Source organism: Pristiophorus japonicus, chromosome 18, assembly GCF_044704955.1.
Source record: "Pristiophorus japonicus isolate sPriJap1 chromosome 18, sPriJap1.hap1, whole genome shotgun sequence".
Classification (NCBI taxonomy): Eukaryota; Metazoa; Chordata; class Chondrichthyes; family Pristiophoridae; genus Pristiophorus; species Pristiophorus japonicus.
The window spans coordinates 89,723,110-89,745,488 of NC_091994.1; the positions used below are offsets into that span (position 1 = coordinate 89,723,110).

Consider the following 22,379-nt stretch of genomic DNA (forward strand, 5'->3'; position numbering starts at 1 on the left):
AGGATCCTGCGCCGAAAACAGTGCCGGGAGCTCTGCACATGCGCGCTATAGTGGACACGCAAGTGCAGTAGCTCCGAAACTGTGTGGGAGGGGCCCGAAGCATGCAGCCCCTAGCCCTGGCTGAATGGCCTCACTGGGGCTGCGTGAATAAGGCTCCTCCCACAGCCAGCTCCTGCTTCCTGCCGACTCCCGCTCCTGCTCCTGCTCCCCCGCCCCCGACCGGATCGGACCCGACTCGACCCGCCTGTTTGCTGCCGCTCCTGCTTCCCTGCCGCTCCTGCATCCGCCCCCCCCGCCCTCGCCCCCCACCCCGACCGGACCAGAACCGACCCGTCTGCATCTGCCGCTCCCACCCGACTCGACCCGACTCTACTCTCGCCCCCGGACTGGATCCGACCTGACCTCCCCCTCCCCGACCTGACCTCCCTCTCCCCGACCTGATCTCCCTCTCTCCCTCCCACCCTCTCACCCTCTCACCCTCTCACCCTCTCACCCTCTCACCCTCTCACCCTCTCACCCTCTCACCCTCTCACCCTCTCACCCTCCGACCCAAACCGAACCTCTCTCCCCGACCCGACCCAACGCCACCTACCTCTTCTGCTGGGGACGGGCCCTGCCCGAAATCTCGGGCCCGGCCCGTTCAGCCTTTGGTCCCGATGGCAAACCACTTCCTAAAGGCCTGCCTGAAGAACTTTCACACAGGTAGGAAAATGGTTTATTTAATCTTTTCTTTGCTTATGTTTATTCAGGTTGGATTTATTTGTATAATATTTGTAGAAGTATAAATAAGGATTTATTGTAGAATTTAATGACTTCCCTTCCCCCTTCCCCCCCCCTCGTTCCCTACGCCTAATTTGTAACCTGCGCCTGATTTTTTTAATGTGTAGAACAGGTTTTTTCAGTTCTACAAAAATCTTCACTTGCTCCATTCTAAGTTAGTTTGGAGTACGTTTTTCACTGTGGAAACTTTGAAATCAGGCATCAGTGGCCGGACACGCCCCCTTTTGAAGAAAAAATTCTGTTCCAAAGTAGAACTGTTCTACCTGACTAGAACTGCAGAAAAAAAAATGTGGAGAATTGCGATTTCTAAGATAGTCCGTTCTCCACCAGTTGCTCCTAAAAATCAGGCGCAAATCATGTGGAAACTTGGGCCCAAAATTCCAGGTGAGGCCTCACCAAGGCCCTGTACAACTGCAGTAAGACCTCCCTGCTCCTATACTCAAATCCCCTAGCTATGAAGGCCAACATACCATTTGCCTTCTTCACCGCCTGCTGTACCTGTATGCCAACTTTCAATAACTGATGAACCATGACACCCAGGTCTCGTTGCACCTCCCCTTTTCCTAATCTGCCGCCATTCAGATAATATTCTGTTTTTGCCCCCAAAGTGGATAACCTCACATTTATCCACATTATACTGCATCTGCCATGCATTTGCCCACTCACCTAACCTGTCCAAGTTACCCTGCAGCCTCTTAGCGTCCCCCTCACAGCTCACATGGCCACCCAGTTTAGTGTCATCTGCAAACTTGGAGATATTACGCTCAATTCCTTCATCTAAATCATTGATGTATATTGTAAAGAGCTGGGGTGCCAGGACTGAGCCCTGCAGCACCCCACTAGTCACTGCCTGCCATTCTGAAAAGGACCCATTTATCCCAACTCTTGGCTTCCTGTCTGCCAACCAGTTCCCTATCCACGTCAGTATATTACCCCCAATACCATGTGCTTTGATTTTGCACACCAATCTCTTGTGTGGGACCTTGTCAAAAGCCTTTTCAAAGTCCAAATACACCACATCCACTGGTTCTCCCTTGTCCACTCTACTAGTTACATCCTCAAAAAATTCCAGAAGATTTGTCAAGCATGATTTCTCCTTCATAAATCCATGCTGACTTGGACCGATCCTGTCACTGCTTTCCAAATGTGCTGCTATTTCATCCTTAATAACTGATTCCAACATTTTCCCCACTACTGATGTCAGGCTAACCGGTCTATAATTACCCGCTTTCTCTCTCCCTCCCTTTTTAAAAAGTGGTGTTACATTAGCTACCCTCCAGTCCATAGGAACTGAACCAGAGTCGATAGACTGTTGGAAAATGATCACCAATCATCCACTATTTCTAGGGCCACTTCCTTAAGTACTCTGGGATGCAGACTATCAGGACCCGGGGATTTAGCGGCCTTTAATCCCATCAATTTCCCCAACACAATTTCCCGCCCAATAAGGATATCTTTCAGTTCCTCATTATGATACAGCTTGAAGTGGGCACATCCACACTCTCAGGCACAGTGCTGAAACTCCGTGGCAAGGTTTCCAATACCTCGTATAACTGGTTGTGTGAGACCAGTGGTCATTGCTAGTCGCATGATGTCCTCATCAATAGATCGGCGATGGGTGGGGTGGGGTGGGGGAGACGGGGGCGGAGGTGGTGTGCACTCTCTCCTGGGCGGTCCCTGTAGCTGTTGCTGGCACCGATGAAGGTGCAGACCCCTCTAGCCCACTATCTACTCTATGCAAAGCTTCAATGTCTTCAATAGCAACTCAAGTAGTCTCAAGCTGGGACTGTGAAACTGTCATTAACGTGTCATGCCAAATCGGAAATTGTCACTCAGCCCACACAGCTTCTGTTTTACATAATCCAGATCCATTTCTAAAAAGTCAAAATACAGATTTGTATTTTGGGCATAGACCCTGCTTCCATTTACATTTACTGACAGACCTACCACGCATTTCCAGCATTATTCATTTTTATTTCAGTTTGGCAGCATTTGCAATTTAAAAATGTTTTAGTTTTTAATTTATTTTAACTTCCAATCATTTCTAACCAGTCCGAAACACTTAATTGTCTTATTTAATCTGTATCTCCAGTATACTCCATTGGACTACATTTAAGAACATTTGAGTTCTTACTGAAAAAATGGAGAGGGTTGATGAAGGTGTTTCAGTTTATATTGTGTATATGGACTGTCAGAGGGTGTTTGATAGTGTCACATAATAGACATTAGCAGAATAGAAGCCCGTGAGATTAAAGGGGCAGTGGCAGCCTGGATACACAATTGGCTATGAGGCAAAGCAGGGAGTGATGGTGAACAATTGTTTATCAGACTGGAGGGAAGTATACAATGGTGTCCCCCAGGGGTCAGTATTAGGACCACTGCACTTTTTGATATATATTAATGACCTGGACTTGGGTACACAGGGCATGATTTCAAAGTTTACAGACGACACTCAGTTTGGAAATGTAGTAAACAGTGAGGAGGATAGTTCCAGACTTCAGGAGGATATACACAGACTGGTGAAATGGGCAGTCACACGGCAGATGAAATTCAATGCAGAGAAGTGTCAGGTGATGCATTTTGGAAGGAAAAGTGAGGAGAGGCAAGATAAACTAAATGATACAATTTTAAAAGGGATGCACGAACAGAGAGATCTGAGCGTTCACATACACAAATCAATTTGTCCTGCCACCTTCAAAGATAAGACTGAAAAAGCATAGGGTTCCTTGGCTTCCTATCTTGAGGCATAGAGTACAAATGCAAGGTGCTATGATAAATCTTTATAAATCACTGGTTAGGCCTCAGCAAAAGTGTTGTGTCCAATTCTGCATACCACAGTTTAAGAAGGATGTCAAGCCAATGGAATGCCCCTGTGCTAGCTGTCCTACATTGGCTCCCGGTCCGGCAACACCTCAATTTTAAAATTATGATTCTCGTGTTCAAATCCCTCCATGGCCTCACCCCTCCCGATCTCTGTAATCTTCTCCAGCCCCGAAACCCTGAGAGATATCTGGGCTCCTCCAATTCTGGCCTCGTGCGCATCCCGATTTTCATCGCTCCAACATAGGTGACCGTGCCTTCGGTTGCATTGGACCCAAATTTGGCCCTCCAGTTTTTTCCGCGCACCTCCGAGCCCCCGCCGACTTTTTAACCTCAGAAGCAGCGCTGAAAAAACTCCCTGCGATCATGGACGATTCTCGGGCCATCTGTGGAGCTGGCGTGGCGTACAATGAAGAGAGGGGGACGGAGCTAGGTCCCGGCGCTGAAAACAGTGCCGGGAACTCTGCACGTGCGCACTAGAGTCTGCGCGCATGCGCAGTAGCTCCTGGCAGGCCGTTTCGGCAAACGCGCGCTGCAGGCTGTGTGGGAGGGGCCGAAGTACGCCGTCCCTAGCCCTGGCCGAATGGGCTCCCTCATCAGTGGCCCGCTGCGTTCCCTAAGGTAGGAGTTCTATTTTTTAATTTGTTATTTACTGATTGATTTAGGTGCTTTAGGTGCAAGGGTTCCTTCTATTTTATTTGTTAATTAATTGCTTATTACTTTTTGTGCTTTGTTTGATGCTTCGTGGTGCTTTAAATGTAGTTACTTGCACCGATTCCTTAACTGTAAGTAAGGTCTTTCTGTGCAGACAAAAGTGGATACATTCGCTGCCCTAAGTTAGTTTAGTACAACTTTTTTCTGGTCAAATTGGCATAAATGGTGTAAATGGCTGGGAATGCCCCCTTTTGAAAAAAAAACTGACCTAACAAAAAACCTAACTAACTTACACTGGCGCAAATTAAATGGTCATATTTGCAACTAAAAAGATACACCAGAAAAATCAAGTTACACCAAAAAAAATGGTGCAACTCATGGGGAAATTTGGGCCGTAGGCCCTAAAGCTCTAGAATTCCCTCCCTAAATCTCTCTGCCTCTCTCTCCCCAAAATCTACCTCTTTGACCAATCCTAATATCTCTGTGTCTAGCTGTCAAATTTTATCAAATGCTTCTATGAAGCACCTAGGGACACTGTTACAACATTAAAGGTGCTATATAAATGCAAGCTATTATTGTTGAGATGGTGCAGAGGAACTTTGCCAGAATGGTACCAGAGATGAGGAATTGTTCTCTTCAGAGCAGAGAAGGTTAAGAGGAGATTTAATAGAGATGTTCAAAATTATGAGGGATTTTGATCGAGTCGAAAGGGAGAAACTGTTTTCACGGCAGGGGGGTCGGTAACCAGAGGGTACAGATTTAAGACAATTGGTAAAAAAAAGCCAGGGGGAAGTAAGACTTTTTTATGCAGCGAATTGTTATGATTTGGAATGCACTACCTGAAAGGATGGTGGAAGCAGATACAATAGCAACTTTCAAAAGGGAATTGGATATATACTTGAAAAAGAGGAATTTGTAGAGTTATGTGAAAGAGCAGGGGAGTGGGACTAATTGGATAGCTCTTTCAAAGAGCCAGCACAGACACGATGGGCTGAATATCCTCCTTCTTTGCTGTATGATTCTGTGATTATATGTACTTTGCCTTCTCAAATATGAATACTGACACATCAATTGACTTGATTCAGTCCCCAATCCCTTTCTGGTCATTTAGTTCACGCAAGTTCATCAGCCTCGAGGAGAAAACATTTACATGTAGTTTCTGATTTTAATCATGCCCACTGTTTCCTCCATATTTTGGACAAAACGTACTTGCACACACCAAAATTACCTATCTTATTTTAACTCCCAAAATCAGATTTCCCATCAATACTCAAACTCCCTCAGCCACTCTTTGTGCCACACAATACAAGTGCAGCGCCCGGAATCCGGAACCCTCAGGACCGAGGCCAGTCTGGAATCTGCATTTTTCCGGACTTTGGAACGTCTTTGACGTCACAAATCCGGAAACACCCGAGCCCAGGTTCGGGTATTTCCGGATTTCGGAATGTCAGTGAGGAGCTGTTTGGGTTGCCGGCCCCGTCGATGAGGAACTGGTCGGGCGGGGCTCCGAAGAGGAACTGGTCGGGCGGGGCTCCGAAGAGGAACTGGTCGGGCGGGGCTCCGAAGAGGAACTGGTCGGGCGGGGCTCCGAAGAGGAACTGGTCGGGCGGGGCTCCGAAGAGGAACTGGTCGGGCGGGGCTCCGAAGAGGAACTGGTCGGGCGGGGCTCCGAAGAGGAACTGGTCGGGCGGGGCTCCGAAGAGGAACTGGTCGGGCGGGGCTCCGAAGAGGAACTGGTCGGGCGGGGCTCCGAAGAGGAACTGGTCGGGCGGGGCTCCGAAGAGGAACTGGTCGGGCGGGGCTCCGAAGAGGAACTGGTCGGGCGGGGCTCCGAAGAGGAACTGGTCGGGCGGGGCTCCGAAGAGGAACTGGTCGGGCGGGGCTCCGAAGAGGAACTGGTCGGGCGGGGCTCCGAAGAGGAACTGGTCGGGCGGGGCTCCGAAGAGGAACTGGTCGGGCGGGGCTCCGAAGAGGAACTGGTCGGGCGGGGCTCCGAAGAGGAACTGGTCGGGCGGGGCTCCGAAGAGGAACTGGTCGGGCGGGGCTCCGAAGAGGAACTGGTCGGGCGGGGCTCCGAAGAGGAACTGGTCGGGCGGGGCTCCGAAGAGGAACTGGTCGGGCGGGGCTCCGAAGAGGAACTGGTCGGGCGGGGCTCCGAAGAGGAACTGGTCGGGCGGGGCTCCGAAGAGGAACTGGTCGGGCGGGGCTCCGTTGCGGAGGTGGTGTTCAGGCGGCCGGCGAGGAGGCCCCGAGGTAAGGGCAGCGGCATCGAGGTACGGGCAGCGGCGGCGAGTCGAGGGGCAGTGAGGCGAGGCCCACGGTCAGGCAGCGGTGGGACCTCGAGGTCGGCAGGTCCGGATTATGGAACATTCCGGATCTTGGACACTGCACCTGTACTAAACCCACAAATCAATCCAGCCTCCCTTCTACACATATGGTCTGGAACCATCAATTTCTGTCTGGTGATGTGGAGCCCAACACTGGACACAGGAGATGAATGACTGATCCAGGGGTCCAGCGGAGGGGCATTGTGGTCTCAGATGTTAACACGAGTAGATGCGATATACAAGCAGAAGAGCGACGAGCAGTGAGAGTGAAACCCAAGGACCCAAAATCAATGAAGTCCAGGGAGCCAGGAGAGGGCGAAAGGCTCGGTACAGGTGAAGGAGCAGTCCAAGGGGACAGATGTAGAGGGATGAGGAGCACACAAGATCGAGAACAGCAGCAGGAGCTTGAGGAACCGGTGCAGCGACGTTATGAGTTCTGAAGAATTAACGCAGTCGGCGGCCAAAGGAAGCAAGCAGATAGCAGCAAAGCAGAGATCGTTTGGCAGCATGGAGGCAGAATCCAGAACAAGATTAAAACCGCCAGGAATGAATGAGAAGTAGTTCAGCATAGAGTGAAAATTCCCAGTGGAGCAGAAAACAGAGCCCGCAGAAGCAGACCAGGTACTGGAATAGAGAATATTCTGTTAGTAGAAAGTGGTGGCAAAGGTGGAGATCACAGTAATGCCCAAAAGACCGTGGAGAAATGGAATTCCGATCAGAAGAAAGTGGATTTCTGTCCAGGACAGCAGAGCGAGAAGCCAGCAGTGCAGTGAGATACAGTGCTGAAGCTCAGCAGGTAACAACAACAGGAGGTGACGGGCTCTGCAGTATCGAACATGTTACTTTACACTTGAGGAGATTAAGTGGCAGAGCAGAGTGATATACAGTGCAATCCAGTAGAGCAGCGCAGAGGAGTCCTGGGAATCAAATGGACTTGGCCTCCTCGTTTTTCTTGTTTACATGCTTTCCCATGGCAATATCATTCATTAGCACAAGGGTTCACTGTATATATACTTAAGAGGCATAACCTCAGTGTCCTGTTTGATTCGGATCTGAGCTTCAAACCCCACATACTAACCACTGCCAAGAATGCCCATTTCTGCCTCCGCATTCACCTCACCTCCATTACTGTTGAACAGTAGAAACCATGGATGAGAGTTTCAAGACTCAATTACTTTAATGCTCGCCTTGCTCACCTCTCGAGTTCCACCCTGCACAAACTGCAAGTTGTCCAAATATCCAGTGCCCACATCCTAGCCCACACTATGTCCTGTTCCACTTTCAACCATGCCAACCTCCACTGGCTCCCCATCCCCCTATATATCATATTCAAAATTCTAGTACTCATCTACAAGTCCGTCAGGATCCTTAACCCTCCCTACTTCTGCAAACTCCGACAGTGCGTGCCCTCCGCTCTTTGCATTCCCCCTCTTCCTGCTCCACCTCCAACTGCCTTGGCCCAACACAGAACGTCCCTCTTTAACCCCTTGCTACTTCTCTCTAGCCCTTCAAAAACATCCTCCTTAACCATGCCCTCAATCAACACCTCGAACTCTTCTGCTCAGTGCCTGTCTCTCATCTGTGTAGAGCTTTGGGATGCTTTGTTGCATGAAAAGCTCGATATAAATGCGGCTTGTTTGTTATAAAGTGACCTCTATAACAAGTGTATGTTTGTGGATGGCAGGTTTGAACTCAAAAGCGATGCCTTGGACAGTTGGATACTCTGCCAATACTCAGTCATGAATAATAGCCACTTGGGTGAGGTATTGGATGTAACGTGTGGATCTGTGCACCAGTGAGGAAATCTAAACTTTCAGAATAAGAGGAAGGAAGAAACACTGGAACATAAAAAAATACTGGGGTTTTGCACATTGAATGCTGAGTGCATTTTACATCAATAATTTTACTAATTGGTGCTTTGGCAAATTTAGAGAATTTGCTTTTGCTTATGATCATTAATCTGCCAGTTGCATCACCCAACCTGGAATATGCCTATTACCTGCTGCCTGCTCAGGAGCACCTGGGCTAGATGCTTTCCAACTTCAGCTGACCGACTGAGGCAGACTCCCCAGGGGTTGTCGATGACGTTAGCAACAGTCAGTAGTGAGGCTGGCCATGACAGTGCAGTCACGATACCTAGCAAATGCAAAGATAAGATTGTTAAAGATATGAACTGGGTATGAGCCAAGTTCAACAACCATTGCTGCTGCCTCTGGAGAAACCGAGGCCCATGTACATCTGTTTTCCTCTTGTTGGGGTTCTGGTCCCCAATGTAACCCGTAGCACTGGAAGAATCATTGTTCAAAGTGGCTGTGTAATACTGTACAAATAGGACATTAGAGACTTTGGGTTTTATTTTAACTCCCAGGTGGGAACACGGAAAATCGAGCCACCAACTCGTCATGAAGCAGTAGTAAAACCCAAACTGCCAGGAAGTTAGTGGGAAGCGGCTGGCCAATCATTAAAATCAGGCGGTGGGTTCGGCTGCTGCCAGGGATCCAGGGGAACAGTCCCACCACAAGAGGGGAATCCTGATTGAAGAGAAGGTGGGAAGCCCAGGGCAGGAGAGCAGAAAAAGCTGTCGGGGGCACCGCTCAGCAACAATAAGATTTTACTCGCTAAATCTCGATGGAGGTGGGGGTCCCGACGGTGTGCGCATTGATGACGCATGCACAGCGGCGGGGCGGAACTGGGGACCGCCAGAAAAACCCCGGAGCTGAATTTAGCTTGCGGCGGCCATTCGACCAGAAATCGGCGGCCGTTCGACTCTGCCGCATGGCCGCCGCAAATGGGCGGTAACGGGCCTTATTTGGAGCTGAATTTCGGCCCCATAGTCTCAAAGAATTCCAAACTTCAAATTGCAACGAGTGACATTTTAACCACATTCCTCTTAATTAATGTCATCAATCACATCGCAGATTCAGAATTCAATCACATTCCTAAAATTTTGCAAAAAGCACAAGGAAGGGCAATAATGAGAAAACAAACCTCACAATCAATCAGAAAAAAAATGCTGGAGTTTGCTCACAATTAGAATACTGCCGGTGTCACCAACAATTAGAATACTGCAGGAAGATTACCAATAATTAGAATGCAGGTGCTTCCCAAAAATTAGAACATTAGAAGGAGGCTATGGCAATAAGAACAGGCTGAGCGGCCCCCGGCCTGCGAGCACGATCGGAGCAGGCCGGGGAGCAGAAGGAGCAGCGTGGAGGCACACCATTCCAGGGAGCAGCACGAGCTGGAGCAGGAGAGCAACAGCAGTGAAGAGTGACGTCATCAAGGTCCAGGTCGGTGATTGGAACGTGGGCAGGTACTGCAGGAGCAGCGAGGTCGGAGCGAAGGAGAGGCAAGAGTTCGTAGAGGGACATGATCGGGGCCCAGGAGAGGCTCGAGTTCGGGGCCCAGAAGAGGCGAGGGCCCAGGGGCAGCACGGGCCAGCCCACACTGCGATATGTGTGCACACGAGGTCCACTCGTCTTGGTTAATCCTTGCTACTGGACCAAGACCTATCTCTGTCAAGCCCGTGTGGTGGCTGGTGTGCAACGGCCACCGCACGTTAAAAAAAAATCCACGCACAGGCATCTTCCACCCTTGAAGATTTAGTTCAGACCTGGAATTTTAGGGCCATCATTGAAACACCTGTGAACTTTTTGACGTGGAAGCAAGTCATCCTCGATTCGAGGGACTGCCTATAATGATGATGACTGCTGGCAACTTATTAACAATTAGGATACGGTAAGGAAATTAACAATTAGGATACTGTAGGGAAATTAACAATTAGAATAATGCATGGGGACCATTAACAATTAGAATACTGCAATGAGATTATTAACAATTAGTGTACCACAGAGAGATTATTAACATTAAATGGTTGCTATTTTGCTGGCCATTAAATGTGGTCCATTCTACCAATTGTTCTTGTGCAACAATTTGTTTTAAAAATCAATCTACTTGATGATATAAATTTTTTTCTGTGCTAAATCTCTCATTGGTAACAAAAAATAGGAATGAATCTTGTTGAAAATGCCACTAGAAGACAATAGCCATTGTGGGTGTTTGCCTTACCTGACAGAACAGTGTATTTTAGGGCTTCCTGTGCCACAATATTGACCAGGCCATTCAGCAGGGATACGAGGGCATTACCCAATTCCATCAAATACTTTGACTCCCAGGCTAGGCAATACTGTTCCTTGGACTGCAGTAGGCTTCGCCATGGTGCCTCAAAACTTCCTGATGGAGCAGTGTGGAAACAAATGCATGATTTAGGAAGAATATAAACAAACTTACATTTATATATCACCTATCGTGACCTCAGGGCATTCCAAAGTGCTTTACAGTTAATGAAGTATTATTGATGTGTAGTCACTGTTGTAGTGTAGTGAAATAGGGAAGTCACTTGGCCCATTGCAAGGTCCCAGACAAATTAACTCCCCTGTTCTTCTTCGAATAGTGCCAAGAAATCTTTTAAGTCTACCTGAGAGCCAACTTAACAGTTTAATGTCTCATCCAACAATGCAGCACTCCCTCAGCACTGCACCGAAGTGTCTGCTCAAATCCTGGCGTGAGGCTAGAACCCACAACCTTCTGACTCAGGGGCAAGTATGTTGCTACATATCCAAGGCTCACGTAGCCATCCTTGGGAGGCTGGAAACCTCGCATAAAGCCAGAAAAGCATATACGCAGTGTCTGAAAGAAATGCGACAGATTAACGTCAGGTCCTCTTTTCACTCTGATGCTTTGCATCAGCCATCAATTTTTCTCATCTTTACAATTGAAAATGAAGGACAAGAAAACACCAGCTGGTCCATCAAGCCGATGTCATTCTGTGATGGTTCAAATTATGCACACCATTGAAACATTGAAAATAGGTGCAGGAGTAGGCCATTCGGCCCTTCGAGCCTGCACCACCATTCGATAAGATCATGGCTGATCATTCCCTCAGTACCCCTTTCCTGCTTTCTCTCCATACCCCTTGATCCCTTTAGCCGTAAGGGCCATATCTAATTCCCTCTTGAATATATCCAATGAACTCGCATCAACAACTCTCTGCGGCATGGGATTCCACAGGTTAACAACTCTCTGAGTGAAGAAGTTTCTCCTCGTCTCAGTCCTAAATGGCCTACTCCTTATCCTAAGACTGTGTTCCCTGGTTCTGGACTTCCCCAACATCGGGGACAATCTACCCGCATCTAACCTGTCCCGTCCCGTCAGAATCTTGTATGTTTCTATGAGATCCCCTCTCATCCTTCTAAACCCCAATGTATAAAGGCCCAGTTGATCCAGTCTCTCCTCATATGTCAGTCCGACCATCCCGGGAATCAGTCTGGTGAACCTTCGCTGCACTCCCTCAATAGCAAGAACGTCCTTCCTCAGATTAGGAGACCAAAACTGAACACAATACTCCAGGTGAGGCCTCACCAAGGCCCTGTACAACTGCAGTAAGACCCCGTCTAAACATTTACATCAACCAACTGCCTTGTTTCCACCTGTTAGGGCAGTAAACTAAACTATAACTGCTTTCCTATTGGATGTACAGGTACCATAAATCGGTGGGCATATTGTATTCTATCTCAATGAAGTATGATCTGATCTGTAGATTGACACTGCTGTTGGCATTGGTGGGAGTCTATGCACACTCCTCATAAAATATTCCTCCTCTGGCTCCAGCAGAAACATCAGACTCCTCAGCAACACAAAACAAAACCTCAAGTTAAATGCTGTTATATTAGGAGTTTCACTGAACGACTTAAGCTGTGTTATTACTGAAGACATTAATTATTTTCTCAATTATTTTTCTGCTGCTTATGCCTCACAGTTGTACATTTGGCTACTTTTAATGTGTTCACATTTCAGATATTTAATTGGTAGCTTAACAGAACATAATTTTTTTGCCCTATAGATGTGTGATGACTCGGAGGCCACATATCTGGGTGAGACTGAAAGTCGTGTCGCTACGGATGGGCGCTAAACATAAGATGTACAATCTATCACCGTCTGATTTTTGACTCAAATGCGACCGTGTATGTAAGCTGCAAATACATTCATAATAAAAAATAATTTAATGATTTGTAAAATGTACCATGAAACACATACAAACTCCTTAGTCATGACCAGGTGCTCTGACTTTTATTTGACAGCTAGCCAACTAGTTTGTTGAATCACAACAGAAATTGGCTGCAGCTTCTGCTCGATTTTCTCCCCATCTCCCCTGAAGATACTGACTGTTGCTGGGGCAAAGTTCAATGGGCACTAGGTGAAGTAATTATCCCTGCCAACTGGTTGCTTTTCATGTCTGAGCCTATACAGTGATTGAAGGCTGCTTAACCATGGAAGGCATCACAGCTGAGCCTGATCTTGCGGGGAGAAAGTCCAAGCACTGTTATTGACCCTAATGCTCCTGAACTAGGGAAGAGCAAAGTGTCAAGTTGTGCTTGCACTCCTGACTGCTTTCCAGCTGTCCCCATTCACTTTCTTTCATTCGACTGACATTGGATAAAACATGGACTGCAGTTTACAATTCTACCATACTCTAGTCAGTTCAATGCCAAGGGCTATGCCTGCCCTCTAGTGATGGATAAGTTCATTCCACGCCCAAGGAATACAACCTATGCAGTTTTACTCTCTAAGCTCAAACACCTCATTATTATTTGCATTATTGTAACATCCAGATTTATAATCAGAAAAGTGATCTTTCCCGCTGTGTCCAGACGCCTCTTTGTTGTTCTATCTCACCCGGTTTCTCATTTACACTTGTATTTCTATTCAGAAGCGATCTTGCCAGTATAACCTGCTGCAGCACACACTCTCAGTGAGAAAATGCTGCTCTTTAGACCTCAGTTTTGTGCCAGCTTTGACCCAAATTTGCCTATAGAACAACAATGACTGCACTTCTAAGTAATTCATTGTATGTGAAGTGTTTTGGGGCATCCTGGGAGATGTAATAAGATGCTTTATAAGTTCAAGTTCTTCCTTCCTACATTCTAGGGTTCAAAAAACATTAACTGCTTACTCCAAAATCTCCGTCCCGATAAGCAGAGCAGTTTCCTGGCAACAGAGATGCTAATATAATGACAGTCTGTAGCACCGACATCCTCACTAGCTATTTTTATATCTGAAAGCTTTCCAGGCAAGCGTAGCGCATTATCTGTAATTGAGTTTGACCCACTGTGAAGACTAATGTGAACCAGAGCGGCTACAATACCTACTGAGGAAGAGTGACTCAAGGTACAAAATTAAAAGAGAGTTAGTAACCTTGTCACATACAAATTCCCATATCTGAAATTACTACCAATCTCTTCAAACTAAATTCGATTTCTGCCTGTCAAAGCCGGTCAATTGGAAATACCATGCTAAATGATCATATCCTTTTATTTTTTTTTATTCCAAGTGGCAAGTGGGAAGTTAATCCAAAACACTGCACAAACTTATTAAAGTGGCTTTTTTTTCTCAAACTTCATTGCTGCCCACACACTACTCAACTGGGATGAGTGGAGAGCACTGCAGCAAAGCTTCACACTTACTTGCTTCACTCAGGTGAGGATTATGTTCTCTTTTGTAGATAAATACCTCTTTTTGCCTTTTTGTAAAAGGTTGCCTGGAACTTCCCCGATAGCTCAGTAGGGAAAGGATCTGCCTGGAATAGTACTGAGCCATACAGATCAGGGAAGTCCCAGATTCACTCCAGGGTCTGGGATAAATTAGTTGATTGCAGCGAGGGCAGCGACACCTCAGGGGAAATTCCGGCACGAAAACAGATTTGGAACAATTCCTAGGGAAAGCTGAATTATGCTGCCAGACAATTTCCTGAGGCAAACTTCGTCTCTGGAGTAAATACAATTGTTTTTTAAATGGAAAAGAATTTGCTCTTGATTTGTGTTCTCCGTACCATACTTTCCCGTGCACAACCAGCCGGTGATAGCGATTGTGATGTGCAGTTGGTTTCCATCAGTCAGAGGAAGAAACTCAAACTCTTCGATGGCTCCCACCCTCTTCTTCATTTTATATCCTAAAAGGGAATGAAAACCAGATGTAACTACCTACACCGACAAACGATTATTCCAATGAAAAAATGTTTGTCAAAAATAACTGAGAAAAATTAATTAATTTCTATTATGGCAGAATTTAATTGATGAGAGAGATTGTTGTATATTGGATAATACTTGGAAAATGTGTAAAACCGGCATGCACATCTTGCAGTTTTAGGCCGGACAGTTTTCACATTTGGATTAAATTTACACACATTGCTGTGAGTGATTCTTTTTCCCTCCAAAGTTTGTAAAGCCAGGAAGTTTTTTTTTAATGAAAATGTAGGGCATGCTTAATGAGCATGCTACTCTCTTCCTCACTTACACAAGCATAGCAAAGCCCGTACCAGTTTGCTTTTCTGAGAAGTAATTTTGGCCCACTGTACATCCCAAAGGGTTAAATTTACTTAAGCACATAGTTAATTACATTTTAAAACAGCAGTAAATCCCCAGAAATGAAAATGTTTGAGCCTGCTGTTGGAAATGCCTTCCTCTAAACAGTAGCCTTCATCACTGCTGTTGGTGTTGTTCTGTGTTCAACAAGGCAGAAATGAGATCAGCTCACTTTGGTTCCTATCCACTTCAATACATTTTTTTCTTCTCTCGTCTCCGATTCTTCATTGTGAGATGGTACTCCATCTCGAATTGGGGGTGACTAAATTCACCCAAACAACATAAATGGATACGTGTCACAGTGCCTTGGACTTAGTCATACAGGTTCATAACCCACCAGTCTTTACATAAAGCATGCTGACTTGGGACAGGGTGATGCTGTGGTCTCTCAAACTATCCTTTTACCTCTTGGACTGATGGAATCAAAACCCCTCCAACCTCTGCCTTTACGGGTCCAAGCTGAAATAGGTTTGGGCAGCCTCTACTCCAGTTGCTAGGTGCTGTCGGCCCACAGCACAAAACTAACCGAATGTGATTCAAATTGGCACTAAGCTAGCAATCTCATTCAGAAAGGGCATAAGGATAGTAAGGGTGAGAAATGGATATGTGGCACTGGAGGAGTAGGGCAGGCTGTTTAAAGAATAGAATTAAAATGCTTTCTTGGATCAGTTTTTTTCCCTTGTTTCTTTCCTCCTTTCGTGAAGGGGCTGACTCTTATACTTAGCGATAACGTAAAGTATTGTAGATTAGTTTAAAAAAATGACCATCATAAACATACAATGAATGGGATTGAACTAGTAGAAGGAGTCTTGGAAAGATGCCCGAGAGCAATAGCAGACTCATCACTTTCAATGTCTGGATAATGTGGTGAAGCAGTTAAAAAGCTGACAAATAGCTGGATATTCAGCCAGAACAGCACACATCTACATAAGGAATGCGGACATTCTACAGTCACTATACAGACCTCACCTGGAATTCTATGCACAATACAATGCTAGAAAAAAATAGACAGCACCAGGGAGGTTGCAAAGAAAAGCAACAGTACTGAGGAAAGATTAATGAAGCTCACTTGTATTGTCTACAAAGAGTTCAGTTAAAGGGGAAGCTCACCATAAATATTAAATGTACAGATAAAGTAAACTCACAATATTACAGGTTGGGCCTCCCTTATCCAGGACTTCCTTATCCGGCACCACCCCTCGTTCGGCATCATTCCCGCCGCTGGGGGAGCGCATGCGCAGACGAGCCTCCGACATGGACAAATTGAAGTCTTTCCTCGCCGCTGACTCCCGCAATCGCTGGCCTGACCCCGCGATCCACCGCCCCCCCCCCCCCCTCGATCGACCGCCCCCCCCCCCCTCGATCTCTCTGCCGCACTCCCAGCCCCAAGATCCTGGACCACTCCACTGCAAACTCCGCCGGACTCCCGACTCCACTATCTCTTCCACCACCGCAATCCCCCCCACCCACCCCCGGCGACCTTCCTCGCTGCCGCGCCCCCAGCCAGCCCAAATATCCCCGACCACTCCAATCCGCTGCAAACTCCGCCAGATTGCCAGTGCAACTCCGTGAACTTTTTTTTTTACTTTGAGAAACAGATGAGCAATGAGAAAATATGACTGGTGTTGGCCAATGATTCCACCCTCCCCTGCAGCGTTCCTTGCTGCCGCACTCCCAGCCCCCAGCCAACCCTGAAGGTCAGGTTGGGGCAGTGGATCGCGGGGTCAGGCCAGCGATCAGAGTTGATGAAAGTTGTCAAAATTACGCTTAATCTACACAATAATGTGTGTACTTGGTCGCCATGGCACAGAAATGAAGACACGGTCTGTTTTTGACCAACACCAATCGACATCAATAAAGTTGTAAAAATGGTTTGTATAGCGTTGCTCCCCTAATAACATGTGACCTCCCCACGTCCGGCAAAAATCCCCCATTCGGCACAGGCCAGGTCCCGAGGGTGCTGGATAAAGGAGGTTCAATCTGTACTTCAAATTATAGCAGAAAAGTAGGATCAAGGGCAAAAAGTTAACATTTTATTGGGAAGAGTATTTGAAGAATGAGAAAGACGGAATAATCTGTCGAGAATTAAGGAGAATCAAAATGCAGCTGGATGTTTTAATGGGTGAGTTGGGGTAACAAGGGATTGGCTTCAAAGGGCGCCTTTGGGTTTGTGAAACTTCAGGCATGTTCATATCACACAGAGATACCTACTAAAGGCTAAGCATCAAGAGTGAGACACAACTGATAAATCATTAAAGGTGCTCAAGGCATGCGACAAGACCACTGGGAGGCAAATAAAGCATATTACGAGCTCAGTATAATATAAAACGACTTTGGCTGCATATTTTGCTGACATTTGTGCAGACACACTTGGGCGTATTGTGTCCCATTTTGACTCCCCATGTGGTGAGAGATATTGAGAAGATGCAGAGGATAATACCAAGACTTAAGACTTGCAGTTATCAGCATAGATTCCAGGAGTTGGGCCTATTTTCTTTCCAGCCATTCAGAATTAGAGTGGATGTGACTGAGGTTTTTAAAATGAAGAAGGGATTAGATTACATCCAGTTGGCTAGGTTACTTGAGAAGCATGGAGACAGTGCGACTAGGGGGTATGAATATAAATCCTTAGGCATAGAGGTAGTAAGCGTTTCATTTCAGACTGCCATCAGCTTCTGGAACAAATTACTGAAGTATACGGTGAGTATGGATTCCCTACAGTCCTTCAAAGAGGAAGTCAAACAACATTTTTGAGACAGGACGACAGTTCTAGTTATAGAGGGTAAGTTGTAGGTTAGCTGGGAACAGAAGGAATTATAAGTTACTATAATCTCCCGGAGCTTTGCCCGATTGCCTTCGGGAGTTGGGGAGCAATTTCCCAATTTTTCCTAAATTGATATCAGATGTTTTTTCCTCTGCTTTTTGGGTGATGGCCTTTGACTGTCCTTTTGGTGCACTAGGGTACTAGAGGGATGTGGTTCGACAGGTGAGTTTGCGTACTGGAGAGAGAAGCTTAGATGGGCAGAATGGCCTTTTCTCACACTTAGTGTCTCACTCAGGGGAAGATACAGGGCTATGGTGAGAAAGCAGGGCAGTAGGATTAGTGTTGGATTGCTCTAGCAAAGAGATGGCTTGGACACGATGGGCTGACTGGTCTCTTTCTGGTTCTGTGGTTCCGTTTTCACGTGGGAGAGTAGGATGCTGTTCTCTCACAGAGTGCATCGCGGCTGAGCCATTCTGCATGCAGCCATGTTGCTCCTAACCTTGGACTACTTGGTATTGACAGTGAGTGGCCAAATTGAAAATGTGTTCCATTCCCCAACATTAACATCACTCACCTTGATCAGCACAAAAAAATTAAATCGGGCCTACCTGTCAGTCCTGCACCTGCTGCCCCAAATAAAGATGCTATTATGGCAATTCCTGCTGTGGAGCCAATTGCCGCTGCTCCTGCTGTGCCTACTATAGCTGCAGCCCCGGCTGCCACGAGAGGAGCAGCAAGGCCACCAGTGAGGCCTGTAGGTAACAATTAGAATAAGTTAGTGGCTTCACACAAAAGAACGAGTGGTCGTGTCACTACATTACCGAGCTCAAAGGTGCAGTTTTCTTTTAAAAGAATCACCACAAGTTTTTCCACTCTTGAAGCAGCAACAAATCTCATACATAAGCCACTGCCTTATTTACAATTGCCTACCTACCAGCAGGTGATTCACCAACTTATGCACAGGCGATACAAAAACACAAAAGGTACAATTCATACACCATATTTTTAACTGCACTACAATAGAATGCTGACATTCACATAGAAGTTAAGCTAACTTTTAGCTTAACAGATTTAGACTGCTAAGTGCCACATTTTGCTGGTTTGTGTTGGTTGACAATTTCTGACCTTGCACTAATTTTGACTATTTCATTCCAATGTTGTGGGGTCCAGAGCACAGTTAGAGGGAACTCTCAGCCCAACAGCATTTTTCAGCCAATTAGTTAAGGGTAATCCAAATATTAACAGTCGTTTTTTTCCTCTCTCACTAAGTTAAATGCTGTATAAAGCTGCAGTTCATCAAGTGAAACATATAATGGACAGGATCCCCAACCAAGCATGTGATCAACTGCTCAATCACAGATCATCTTACTGTTTCCTGAAACCTCAAAAAATCACTCAAGTGGCAGTCTACTCAATGCTCCAAGTTCCTAATATTAATGAAGAACTAAATGTCCAGTAGGCTCCTTTTTTAATATTCAAAAATGTCAGTGTCAGTTTAAGTATCTATGAGGAACCTCTGCTCTGTCTCAGCAAAGTGTATTGAGAACTAAGCAGGAGAAGTTTGTGCCGCCTATTTGCACCTGGTCTCAAAGCATGTACCAGATTTATAGCTGTTTTTCCCTTGTCAACCAGTTGAAACATGTTACTGTGAAACCAACTCTGATGAGTCACAGGAGACAGTCACTCTAACTATACAGACTGACAGTTTCTGTTATTAATATGCAGCAGCTTCTAGATTAGTTAATGCATCTCCAATTTCAATTTTCAGATGCAGTTTTATGAGTTGTAATGTGCTTTCAGTTATAATGCATCTATCATATTTCCATCTACTACTGTACTGTAATGTATTTCCATTCTAACACACCTATCACAGTCCCATCTCACAGTATAACCTGGTTTTAGTATAACAGTGTCAACTGTGGCTCAGTGGGTAGCACACTTGCCTCTGAGTCAGAAGGTTGTGGGTTCAAGTCCCACTCTAGGAACATGAGCACATAAATCTAGGCTGACACTCCAGTGCAGTGCTGAAGGAGTGCTGCACTGTTGGAGGTGCTGTCATTCGGATGAGACGTTAAACCGAGGCCCCATCTGCTCTCCCATGTGGACGAAAAAGATCCCATGAAACTATTTTGAAGAGCAGGGGAGTTCTCTCTGGTGGCCTGGCCAATATTTATCCCTCAATCAACATAACAAAAACAGATTATCTGGTCATTATCACATTGCTGCTTGTGAGAGTTTGCTGTGTGCAAATTGGCTGTTGCGTTTCCCACATTACAACATTGACTACACTCCAAAAGTACTTCATTGGCTGTAAAGCACTTTGAGATGTCCGGTGGTCGTGAAAGCCACTATATAAATGCAAGTGTTTCTTTTTAATATACCCATCACAGTTCCATCTCCCAGTATAATCTGGTTATAGTAGAACATACCCATCACAGTCCCATCTTCCAGTATAACCTGGTTTTAGTATAACATACCCATCGCAATCCTATCTCCCAGTATAACCTGGTTTTAGTTCGAACATACCCTTCAGTTCCGTAATCTGGTTTCAGTTATAATACACCCATCACATTGCCACCTCTCACTGTAACTTGGTTGCAGTTATAGCATACCTATCACGGTCCCGCCTCCCACTGTAGCAAGTCCGATAAGGAAATATCTCTTCAATTTCCTTTTACGATCTTTTTTTTTCCGAGAAATTTCAAATTCTCTGGAAATATTGGAGAGAACAAGGTTAGCTAGAGTATACAAAGTAAATTAGCAAAGCAAGGAAACAGAAATTTTGCAGCGAGTTCTCAGTATCTAAAATATGTGTAGTCAAATAAGAATACTTACAGTTAGCACCATCCTTATGGAAAGGCAATTAAGAAGAAAAATGCCATCAGTATAAATTCAGTTACAGGCATCTTTATAATGCGAGATTACTGATGGTAAAATCAATATTATCTCCACCTATTAAACACGCATGTTTGTAATAGATTACCGGCAGAGGTCTGGTCTCATCTTAAGCTCCAGATATAAACAGGATGTTCTCATCACTGAGGAGAAGTATCACTACTTTGTCACATGATTACATGCTGTGGTTCACTTTGAATCTGACGTTTTTTTTTAAGAAACAGATGGCCATTAAGCCCAACAAGTCTGGCCCTTTTCCATAGCTTAAACCCACCTACCTTCTCACCATATCCCTCAATTCCCTCGCTTTATAAACACACATTTAATTGTCTCTTGACCCCATTACTACTGTCTACTTCAATGCCTTCCCTTGATAATTTATTCCATAACTCAATATTACCCTTTAAGTGAAAAATTTTGCCCCGACTTCCCTTCTTACTTCAAACGTTCTCATTTTTAACTTGTGGCCCCTGGCATTTGAACACTTCACAATTCTGAATAATTTGCCTGAATCAGTTTGGTTAGTTTCTTTCATAACTGAAAACATTTCAATCACTCAAGGTCTTTTTTTCCAAATGAAGCAGCACTGAGACTTCAAAAGCAAAGTAATGAACAATTCAAACACCAGATCCATGCAGCCCCAGTCAGAATGAGATGGCAATCCAGGGAGAAACTGGGCAGGAGCTTTGCCCGAGGAGGTTGAATATTTCAGAGTGTGAGGAAGATGACACCTACTGTAGGCTGTCTATAGGTCTGTCTCATCTGTTCACATCTACACATGTGTTGTCTAATTGAAACGGTTTAAAAAAAATTATGAACATTATTGCTTCTTTACTACATAAGATTAAGGGCCCAAGTTTCCACAAGAAAAAAAACGGGCGCCCCTCCGATCTGGGCGCCCGTTTTTCGCGCCTAAAACGGCGCCTAAAAAAATCCTCGGTATTCTCCACCTATTTGCAGGTCCTCTGGCCCTCGGCGCAGCCAGCACGAGCAGTGGGGGGGCGGAGATAGGTCCCTGCGCTGAAAACAGTGCCGGGACCTCTGCACATGCGCGCTACAGTCGGCACGCAAATGCAGTAGCTCCAGGCGCCGAACTGTGTGGGAGGGGCCCGAAGCACGCAGCCCCTAGCCCTGGTCCAATGGCCTCACTGGGGCTGCGTGAATGAGGCTCCTCCCACGGCCAGCTCATGCTCCCCACCCCCGACAAGACCCGACACCCGCTCTCCCCCCGCCGACCAGACACCCGCTCCCCCACCCCACCCCCCCGACCAGACACCCGCTCCCCCCCCCCCCGCCGACCAGACCCGACCCGACACCCGCTCCCCCCCCGCCAACCAGACACCTGCTTCCCCCCACCCGCCGCCGACCAGACACCCGCTCCCCCCCCCGCCGACCAGACACCTGCTTCCCCCCACCCCCCGCCGACCAGACACCCGCTCCCCCCCCGCCGACCAGACACCCGCTCCCCCCCCCCACCCCCCGACATTCGCTCCCCCCCCGCCGACCCGACACCCGCTCCCCCCCCGCCCCGAGACCCGCTGCCCCGCCTCTCTTTCCCCCCCCGTTCTCTTTCTCCACCCCCGCTCTCTTCTCGCCCCCCGCTCTCTCTCTCTCTCTCTCTCTCTCTCTCTCTCTCTTCCCCCCCCTCTCCTCTCCCCCCCACCTCCCCCCAAACCCCCCTCTCCCCCCCAACCCCCCCTCTCTCCCCCCAACCCCCCC

The 22,379-nt window shown here is 46.7% G+C and overlaps 1 protein-coding gene across 3 annotated transcripts in view; it reads right to left on the reverse strand.

Annotated features, from left to right (window-relative positions):
* tmco4 (transmembrane and coiled-coil domains 4) overlaps positions 1-22,379 on the reverse strand; it is a 109,258-nt gene that overhangs the window by 52,668 nt on the left and 34,211 nt on the right. For all 3 annotated transcript variants that reach the window (XM_070860315.1, XM_070860316.1, XM_070860317.1), the window contains exons 6-10: positions 20,378-20,475; positions 18,374-18,517; positions 14,470-14,589; positions 10,650-10,814; positions 8,581-8,717 (exon numbers count right to left, since the gene is read on the reverse strand). In XM_070860315.1, the coding sequence (XP_070716416.1) occupies positions 8,581-8,717; positions 10,650-10,814; positions 14,470-14,589; positions 18,374-18,517; positions 20,378-20,475 (664 nt within the window). The remainder of the gene's footprint in view (positions 1-8,580; positions 8,718-10,649; positions 10,815-14,469; positions 14,590-18,373; positions 18,518-20,377; positions 20,476-22,379) is intronic.